Source organism: Eurypyga helias, unplaced genomic scaffold (assembly GCF_000690775.1).
Source record: "Eurypyga helias isolate BGI_N326 unplaced genomic scaffold, ASM69077v1 scaffold1044, whole genome shotgun sequence".
NCBI lineage: Eukaryota > Metazoa > Chordata > Aves > Eurypygiformes > Eurypygidae > Eurypyga > Eurypyga helias.
In genome coordinates, this window is record NW_010248032.1 from 35377 (window position 1) to 45179 (window position 9803).

General features: G+C 44.2%; 1 protein-coding gene across 1 annotated transcript in view; it reads right to left on the bottom strand.

Annotated features, from left to right (window-relative positions):
* Positions 1-2595: 2595 nt before the first annotated feature.
* Positions 2596-9803, bottom strand: part of LOC104509089 (chromosome unknown open reading frame, human C16orf45) — a 23604-nt gene continuing 16396 nt past the window's right edge. Inside the window, exons 3-6 of the mRNA XM_010150912.1 lie at positions 8340-8413; positions 5719-5833; positions 4152-4234; positions 2596-2787 (exon numbers count right to left, since the gene is read on the bottom strand). Coding sequence (XP_010149214.1) covers positions 2675-2787; positions 4152-4234; positions 5719-5833; positions 8340-8413 — 385 coding nt within the window. The 3' untranslated portion in view covers positions 2596-2674. The remainder of the gene's footprint in view (positions 2788-4151; positions 4235-5718; positions 5834-8339; positions 8414-9803) is intronic.

Below are 9803 nucleotides of genomic sequence, written 5' to 3' on the forward strand. Positions count from 1 at the left end.
GCGACAAGCCGTCACATCTGAATCACAAGGGCTCTGCTGTGCGCTGGGTGGCCAGTGCTGTAAGCCAGCAGTGAATGCAGCTGAGACTGACCTTGCAGTCCAAAACACCCAGGACTTCGTGGCTAAGCAGCATTGCTGACCCCCTCCTAAGGGAACCACTGGTGCGCTGCAGGTGAGCTGCTCGAGCGCTCCCCAAGAGACCTGAAGCATTTGCTAAACAAAAGCAAAACCTCACAGACAGGAAACCTTCGAGCTGAGCCAAGGAGAGCTGCTGGAGGCGAAGCCCACCCTCGTGACACTGCTGTACTTCGGGTCCCTTTGGGGCACTGGCTACCGGTGCCAACTGCACGTGAGTATTATCTACTCGGACTTGGCGTTCTCTCCACGCTAATCAACAGAGGGGACTCTGTAGCCTTGTCACAAGCGCTGCACCCCAGGATTGTCTAGCTTAGTTTTCTGTTAATGATGTTTTTGTTGTTGGGGTGTTTGTTTTTTTTTTTTCTTCTCCATACAAACTTACATTTGATGGATTTCACTTTTCTTCCCCAGGGACTCTAGATCCTGTGCAGCACACAGGGATCACGGCATTCGGGACACGTGGTGCTAGCAGCTGATCCTCCAAAGGCTCCAGGTTTGGTGCTTCACTACAGGTCTTTTCTTGACTTCCATTTGCGCATGGAAATGGCACCGGACATCTGCCTCTTGTCCTAAGGTACTGATAATTCCCCATGTCTTACTTGGGTACCAGCAAATTCAAGAGGCTGAATTTTCTGGAACCCAGCGGGTATTTCTTCCCCTCCGGCATGTATCCTCCCTTCAACGCAGTCTTCCCCGTAACCCTGTGAACGTACACAGGACTACGGAGACCCCAACCCGTCCCACACGCGGTAGGTGTGAACAGCCACAGAGCTGAACGTGATGTTGCGTGCACCGAGGATGCCGTAACCATGTCTCACCCTGCAGCCTCTGGGCAGGTTTTGTCCTTTCCTGTCTCTTTGGTCAAAGTGCTTGTTGTCTTAGTGGAAACCTTTTGTGTCTTTTCTTCCTTGATCCTTAAACCTCCAGGAACTTCGTCTCAGGAGAGTCTGCAATTCTGAGATAAAGGATTCTGGAAATGCAAATGTTCTTCACTGAACCAGCCCGATGCTAGGGATTAGGTTTTATTTGTACAAGAATACTCTGAGCTACTTTAGATGGAGTCAACCTCCTTGAACCTTAGTAAGATACTTCCTTCCTCTCTCTAAAAAATACTGCTGTTTATCCTTTTTGGGTAACTGCTGTTGGTTTTCTTCTCCTTTCCTACAACTGTGGTGCCTTTGTATGGAAGTGCACACTTAGCTGGCTCCACAAAACAGAAGTTCCTCTTGAAAACCTTTATTTTAGGAACTTTTTGCTATCTGTTGTTTGTAAGCCTGGTATTTTCACATTAGACCCATGTACATTTATTTTACTATTTACACCTATCACAGTACATTTATATGGAATACCATCACACAGACAGACCAGCTACTGACAGCTAATATAAAGATATTAGATTCCACAAGGCTTAACCTGCATAGAGACCAGAAACACATTTAATGGTGAAACCCAGATAAATCTATCTGTATTTCCTATGTTTTAAACCCATTTTGTGTAAAAGGTGATCTTCCTACCCCAAATACCTACTTCTGCATTTTGCATATTTGTCTTGTGGTCAATTTGTCTTGGGTGACTAGTGTCCTCCTGCGCTCAATAGTTTGTATTCCTTGTGGTCACGAAATATGCAATTGATCGTTGCTTTAAGCATTGTTTAAACATCAGTTAAATTTCGTTTGTCTTCTGCTCTCCTCCCAGCAACCTACCGGTGATACGTGATCTCATCCTGCAGTATGACTTCTACTGGTGGACAAAACTCTCTGGGTGAGTATTTCTCTGACCCCCTGTGAGGTGGAGATTGAAGAGAAACGACACAGCTTTGGACTACACCACCTATTTGCAGATTGCTGTAGCTGTGCTTGCTGAAGCTTTACCAGAGATTTGTTTTCCCTGGTGCAAGCAAGATTCGTTTGACTCTTAGTGATTCAGAAATCACAGGGGATATAAAAACCTATCTCTACTTGCAGCATCCTTGTCACTGATCCCTATTCTTTAGGAAGAATTGGAAGTGAAACTCCACAGCAAAGTAGTTGAACATCACACTAGTTTGGTATTTTGTATGCAACATCAGTTATCCTAAAACTGCGTCATCTATCAGGTGCACTATATACAGCATCGCTACTTGTGGCTTTTGTTTGGAAAAGCCGCCAAAATGGGGTATCTCAGCAATTTTTGTGTGCTGTTTGTCAAGGGGGAAAAGTGCACAACAAATTCTTACAAAGGGATGGCCTATGAAGATTGCTGTTTAACACCTCACTGGATGAAATAACCCCCTCTTCATTCACTTTCGCCACTGGGGTGTTTGTGTTGGCTCTAGTACAGATCTTTTCTGGTCACTGGACAGCCACTATATAGATTTCTTGTTTCTAGGCATGCGTGTTGAGTGATCCATGCAACAGTGAAGACCCTGCCACTGTGCGTTCCATGTCTTACTGCTGTTGCTCTCGATTCCGTCCGCAAGATGCTGTTAGTTCCCCTCACCCTACAGTTTCATTCCATGAAAACATCTGAAAAGACAAACACGGTAGAGAGCCCAGGGCTACATGATGTTGCACTGTGTGGCCCCACAACAATCCTTAATAATAGCCAATCCTGCTTTGGCAATGGTGGGCTTGCTTGGAGGAGGTTCTGCCTTCTTTTCTGCTGGGCTGCCTGCAATGTTCAAAACAGGACACCGTTAAAACCGAGAGCTGGTTAAACTATTTCTTATTACTTCTGGCTTAAAGAATGCAAGCCTCTCCTGCCCCCCCAGCCCCTGAATGTTTTCTCTTGTTGGAACAATGCATCTAACGCTGTGGTAGTCACCAAGCTGGCATGAGGATTCAGACTGCTCAGGGAGTCTTATCTCTTCAGGGGAGGGGGGTTAGGAGGAGCTAAAGAATCCAGACACCTCAATGGAAGGGTAAACTTCCTGCATCCTGTTCAATCCAGCTGTCCCTCTTCACAGCCACAGATACCAGGTCCTTCCACACAGTCATTGTACTGTGTTCAAACCCCAACAAACTAGGCAGTTGAACAAAAATATTGCTAGAACTTATTCGGTCATCAACTTCGACGTAGTAATTAGGAGGACTAGATAAAGGTAGGTTTTAGTTTTTCAGGCTGAAAAGAATCTTTCTGTCTCTAACATTGCATTTAACAGCAATACATGAAGTAAACAAGGGAGATGAGTCAAGCTTCCTGGGACTAAAAGGGCATAAATAATTAGTGATGCATCTTAATGTCAACCTTGTACTTGACCATCAGTCATTCCACATCCCTCTGGCAACTCTTCAGCAAGATCTTGATCGGTGCCAAATGGCAGCGTGTTCGGATACAAAGCTCTTCAGCTGGTGGACCAGAGGTGCTTTCTAAGACGGGCACCACTCGACCACCTCCCTGCCCAAGATCTCGGTCTGAGACAGGTCAGAACCAATCTGTTAACTCTAGAGCTCACGCTGTGATGCTGTAGTTGGAAGCTCTTAGCTGCAACTTTCAAAGGCTTCATGTAATCCGCTTAGTTTCTGAGAAATGAGTGTGTTTGCAGGTCTGCCCATAAGTGATTTGGGTTGAGGTGACAAAAAAGCCTCTTTATGCTGGGAAGATGGAAGAAATCTGGGGCAGCTGGGGAAGTTTGCAGTCTTTTCTCTAGTTTCCACCTTGCCTTGAGTAAAACGGGCAAACTTTGCTTCAGACATCCTAGCGTGTATCTTAAAAGGGGTGTTTTCCAGCTATTTTTGCAGAACCAGATGGGAAAATTACTGACAAATTAGTTACTTAAAAAAAACAGGTTGTGGCAATGTGTATTCAAATATACTTTGCATACTTAAAACATACAAAGCAATTTTAACCTGGTCATCTACGACTTGGATTCAGTTTTAAGGGGTAATTGGGCATCTGATTTCGAAGTGGCCAGCAAGATTAACCTAGATTTTGGCAGAGGTTGGCCCAGCATGGCCTTTCAAAATGCTCTTTTATCCCATTGTCCTTGGAGTTTTTCCTATTGATCTTGTTTTTCTTAAACCTCAGGAACTCACTGGTAGGAGATTGTGTTGCTTTGTCTAAGGGTTTTAACTTGGTGCGAAGGAATTCAGCCATCTCCTTGTCTTCCTCTTTCTCTCTGGTGGAAAAAAGGAAAATAAATGTTAGAGAAATAACTGCTTTCTCTGCAAACACTAAAAGCTAGAGTAGCTGGGATTGATCAAATCACTAGTAAACAATTCTCTTTGTTCTTTTTAACAGCACTTAATTTTGCTGGTTATTAAAGAGCACAGCATTTGCCTAAAGGAAAACAGTAACAAGCAACTTGTGGAATTCAGAGACAGGATTTCCCCCAAGGTTCCTTCCTTGTGTCCGACACTGTTGGATTCATCATACTCCCTAGGCAGGTGATTTAAACCGTGATGTATCCTCTGGTTTAAGTTGGCCTCACAAGCACTTCACGATGCTTCCTCTACACAGTAAAGCAGAGGGCACACATTTCTGTGACCGTGCTGATTATTTTTAAAGGCCCGCTTAGACAGAAGACTAGACCTCATGGTCATCTGCTGCTGGTGTTTGCCAACCCAGGTATATTTCTCTTTGCCTGAGGATGACAGCATTAGGCCCAAAATAAAAAGATTGTGTTGCTAACCTCGATTGTATCTATTAATGATATTTCCATGTCAGTTTCTTTGCTGTTTTGTTACTTTAGTATTAACGAGGGCACTGACTGAGTATCCCAGTTTAGAGGAAAATGAGATTTTATTATCAAGAGCTTTAAAGAAAAGCCTCAGGTTTCACTGCAAATGTGAGCTGACACTAATGTATTCGCATTGCAGAGTGCACAGCTGCGTATTTTCAGTAGCCTACGATCAGGCTTCTGCATTGTCTGGCTGCTGCTGAGGTTTTTGCGATTTGCACACGGAAACAGCAGCTGGGAGCTCCGGATTATGCTGCCAGCTCAGGCTTCTTGTCAGCTGCTGACTGCGGCCAGCCTTCTTTGATCAGCTGCAGGACTCTGGCAAGACTTCTCTCCTGGCCTTTGCTTGCTCGGGTTTTAAATGTGCTGGAGGAGATAGTGTCATTTAGGATAAACGGATTGATGAGCCCTGAATCTCTGCTGTTGAAAGAGACGGGAAGAAATAGCGAAACTATCTGTAGAGTGTTAGGATCTCTGTGCAACAGCTGGAAATGAACTTCTGAGGAAGACCGCAGGTTTCTCGGCTACTCTGGGCTAAGATACTCAGGTGAAACCACTCTGGACTTGCTTGTGCTTTAGGTTAGGAAAAAAAAAAAAGGCAGATGTCTACAACTATTCTTCATGCCAAGAGGATCTGTTGGTAGCAGCAAAAATCTTCTTTTTAACGGTAAATGCCAGACCCTTTCCGGTAGGCAAGCAGGAGACCAAACCCTGCTGTAGCCAGGAGATGAGTGAATCATTAATGGGATAAGGAGCCACGGAAGTGCAGTAATCTAGTCTTAATGTTTTTCCTATGGAACTGGGAGGAGGCTTTTAACTTGGTAAGTTGTTTTAAAGGACCAATTCTCTCCCATTAACACTGATGTAAATTTTGTCACTCCACTGTACTATGTTAAACCTCCCAAATGGCTCTCAGTTCTTACCGTAATCTCTCCACCTCTGCATCATCAACAAGAAAATCTCTTTTTTGTACCAGTCTATGGATCTTCTGAATCAGTTCATCCTCTCTTTGTTTCTCCATCTTCGTTTTTTCTTTTTCTGGTCAAAAACAGAGAAAAGAGACTATTACTTCCGATTCTAGAGAGGGTAGCTGGGCAGGGGTGTGGACACTGCAGATGTCCAAGAATGAATTGCTGACCGAGGTCAATGGGTCTTCAGGGCGGAGTCACCAAAACCCCAGCAAGTTCTGGTCACTGCCTCTCTCTCTCTTCCACTTGCTGTTGTGTCTGATCACCTTAATGGTCTGGAGAGTTTGTGGGACTTGCCATGGCGACTTTTAATATTAAATTACTCTGCAAGACACTTGATTGATTCCCCCCCCCCTTTAGTAAGAAAACAGTCCAGGATGCTTCATGAAGATCCATGGTACAAGCTCCCTGTGACCTCAGGGGAGATAAGACCACACCAGAAGGAACCATTTCTCTGTATTTCACAACAACTTTGGCTGTTGACTTGCAACACTTTGTTCTGTTCTGGTAAGGCAGGTGATCTGCAAATCCACAGAATAGTATTGATTGTAAAATGTGGAAAAATAAATGAAAGGGTTTATTTTCCCTGTGCTTCAGAAATCTGAGTAAATAATCTATGTCCTGGTTAACTGGCCAGTCTGTAACGACATGGTTGTCTATAAACAACGATTTTTGTGACATGAAAGATGTGCCTGTCGCAAACTAAAACTCAGTGTTAGGGATTACAGAGCTGTAGTTTTAAGGTTATAAAACACATGTATTTAAGACAGAAATCTTCAAGCCTAGCAAATAGAGCAGAGATGAGAAAGCCAGAGGCAAATTCCAGCCCCCCTATTTCCTCGAGAAGCTGAAAATTTTGACACTTTGCATTAAATTCTGGTTTTGAACAGCAGAACTGTGTTTAGAGAACCATAAAATGAAGTACAGTAAGAGTTGTGGGAAGAAGGGCAAGCTGCCTGCAGTCTGATGCATCTGAGTTTGCTGACTGAACTTAAAAGATATATTAAACAGCTAAATAAATCAGCTATTTTAAAATAATTGTTTAACACAGCTTAATTTTGGATCAAGGGCTTCAGGACGCTTACTGCTATAAAGCAAATCCATTCCTCAGCGAGCGAGATAAAAGCACCTTGAATACAGCTCCAAGGCAATGAAATTCAGTAAGTTTCAATCTCAAAGTCATACTCCTTGAAGAATTATGGTCTGCCAGGAGCAGAGGAAATAATTTGTAATATAACATAAGGCTGTTTTGTCTGTGATGTATCTTCTGTGGTTTATCATTTAGAAATGGAAATGAAAAAGGAAGGTGGGGATTGCCTGCTATGAAGATTTCAAGACCACCTACACTGTCACCTACAGAGAATCCCTGTGATTAATGCTGAATTTGCAGCACAAAAAAAAGGAGAATGCTTAGAAATCACTGCTTTTTCTTGCTTTGCCTCTTATGTCTATGGAACATGGGATCTCTTCCTCTCATTAGTGAAGGCAGAAGCTACTTCCTACTTCCTTTCAATCTATCCTCTTCCTGGATTGAGATGTGAAGCACTGGCACAGGTTGTCCAGAGAAGCTGTGGATGCCGATCCCTGGAAGTGTCCAAGGCCAGGCTGGATGAGGCTTGGAGCAACCTGGTCTAGTGGAAGGTGTCCCTGCCCATGGCAGGGGGGTTGGAACTAGATGGTCTTTAAGGTCCCTTCCAACCCAAACCCTTCTGTGATTCTGGGGAGAAAGTTGTCCTTTAAAGTTGCACAACAAAACGTGGCAGGAAAAATTGAGGATAAACCAAAGGAGAGTCAACACTGGTCCTTAACAGTTAAACAGCAAATTATTTCTGCAGGGTACATGCAATAAAATCTAGAGCAAGTGGCCGACTGCAGTTGCTCAGTGTTGGATCTGTCTACTTTTTTTCTGTAACAGAGTAGGGGCTGTTGTGGATGATCTAAACAAGCAAAGCTGTAGTGAAGTGAAATTCCTCATTGATTTCAGCTGGAGTTTGGAGTCGAGGGCTGCAAAACTGCCCACAGCTCTGTCTGTCCTTAGAGCAGTGAATTTGCAGAGAATTAAGGCAAGACACAAAGCAGACTTTGCCCTTTGCTTTTTGTAGAAACCCACTTAATTCTAGAAGGCAGCTTGAACTGTAGGAGTGACAATGAATTGGTGCATCTAGAAGAAGAGCAACCACGGTCACAGTGATAGTTATAAATCCCCCTCCTCTCTCCCCTTTATCTCTGGTATCTCAGTATTCCATCTTTTCTACCTGACAATCTCCGTGCCACATGGTTCACTTGAGATTGCCAAAGGAGTGTGGGAACTAAGGAATGTGCACGTCGTTTCGGTGATACTTGCAGGGCTGCTGCCAAGGCAGCAGTAAAATACAGCACGAAGAGAAATTTAGAGACCAGATTACAGATTGGAAAAAAAGGTGGGAAGAAAAAAAACAGGATTCTAGGGAAGATACAAAACTCAGTCTTGGGGGGGAGATTGCTGATTGTTAGGGGCAGAGGTGTGTTCCCGACCCCACCACTATCCATGCATCACCCAAGCATTATCCTAATATTGGATTGGAGATGGGCATTACCTGGGATTGCTACCAAACTCTGCAGCTCTTTCTTAAGGTTCATAATGTCTTTGCACAGCTGGATGTCATCCATCCTGCAGAAACAGAAAAAGCATGGTCAGAGACAGGCGAACTCCTTCCTGTGTTGGTGGGATTGGCCCAGAGCTCAGACAGATCCTGTCCTTTGCCTAGAACCTGTGCATCAGCTCAGAAGGCAGAGGCTTCATGTGGGGATACGGATACTGTTCATCCACCCATTTAACAGATAGCAAACGGTATCTAAATATCAGTTGAGCCCATGGTTACTCATCTTGCTGGGATCTAATTTGTGTGTAGGTCATATCTGTCAGTGCAGATTTCTTTCCGCTGCCTTTTGCTTTCTTGAATGTCGCCGAGCATTCTGCAAGGGGCATTTGTATATTTAATAATCATGAAAGCCAGGTGTGACACACCGCACAGACTGCAGCAGGCGTTCTCACTAGGGAAGAAGAGCAAGGGTGAGAGTAACAGGGAGCCTGGGAAGGGGCAACAGAAGCAGACACATAATTTGGCACAGTCAAGGCAAGGTTTATAGTCCACTGCCAACTTTTTTGTGACCTCACTAATGACTTAGTGCTGGTATCAAAGATCTGGAAACTGTCAGAACTATTTTGAGGCCTTGTGCCTTGGGTGAATGTCTTCTGTGGTTGATGCGAGTGCTTCAAATCCTTGATGTGTGCAGAAAGCCCACTGATGTTGAGACACAGAATACAGCTAAAAAAAATATAAATAAATTTGTAGTTTTAACAGAAACTGCACCTTCAGTTCTTACTGAAACTGATACCTGTCCTGAGGGCTGCTATGCTGAATTGTTCCCTGGCAGCCAGCAAACCAGCATTAGCTTCCTGGCAAATGTTTTACTTCAGTGTCTCAGCGATACTGGCAGCCAAGGCTCAGGTGGTGGTTCTGAGGGCTGCATCAGAGGCTTCCATTCTGTAAATCACGCCCTGAAGAATACAAAACCCAGCCTTGGTGATTAATTACACAGTCTTCAACTCAGATGGCAACGATGCTATCCTTGCCCACAAATCTCCGAATCCTTGTTTCATAATCCTGTGCCCGAAGGGTGGACTGCCTGTTGCCTAAGCACCTGAAGGCAGCTGAAGTGCTACTAGAATGTGGGTTGTCACAGTGGGATTTCAAGAGAGGAAACCTGAGATATCCGAGTGTGTGTGTACATGAGAGTACAAAGGATAATGCCGTCAAATTATTGAATTAAGTGAGGAGTGGCAAAAGCAGGTGTTTCTGGCAGAAATAAGATTTTAATCACAACCCAAGAGCTTTTATTCTCCCTACCACCCCTGCATGGAGTGCAGGTCTCTGCAGGGAGCTTGTCCTTCAGCTGCTTTGCTCGTGTTACTAAAACGTGTTGATCCTTTTGTTATTGGCTGCTTTGGTTAACTCCATCTTGCCTGTTCCACTACTTTCACTGTGCTACGACAGCTA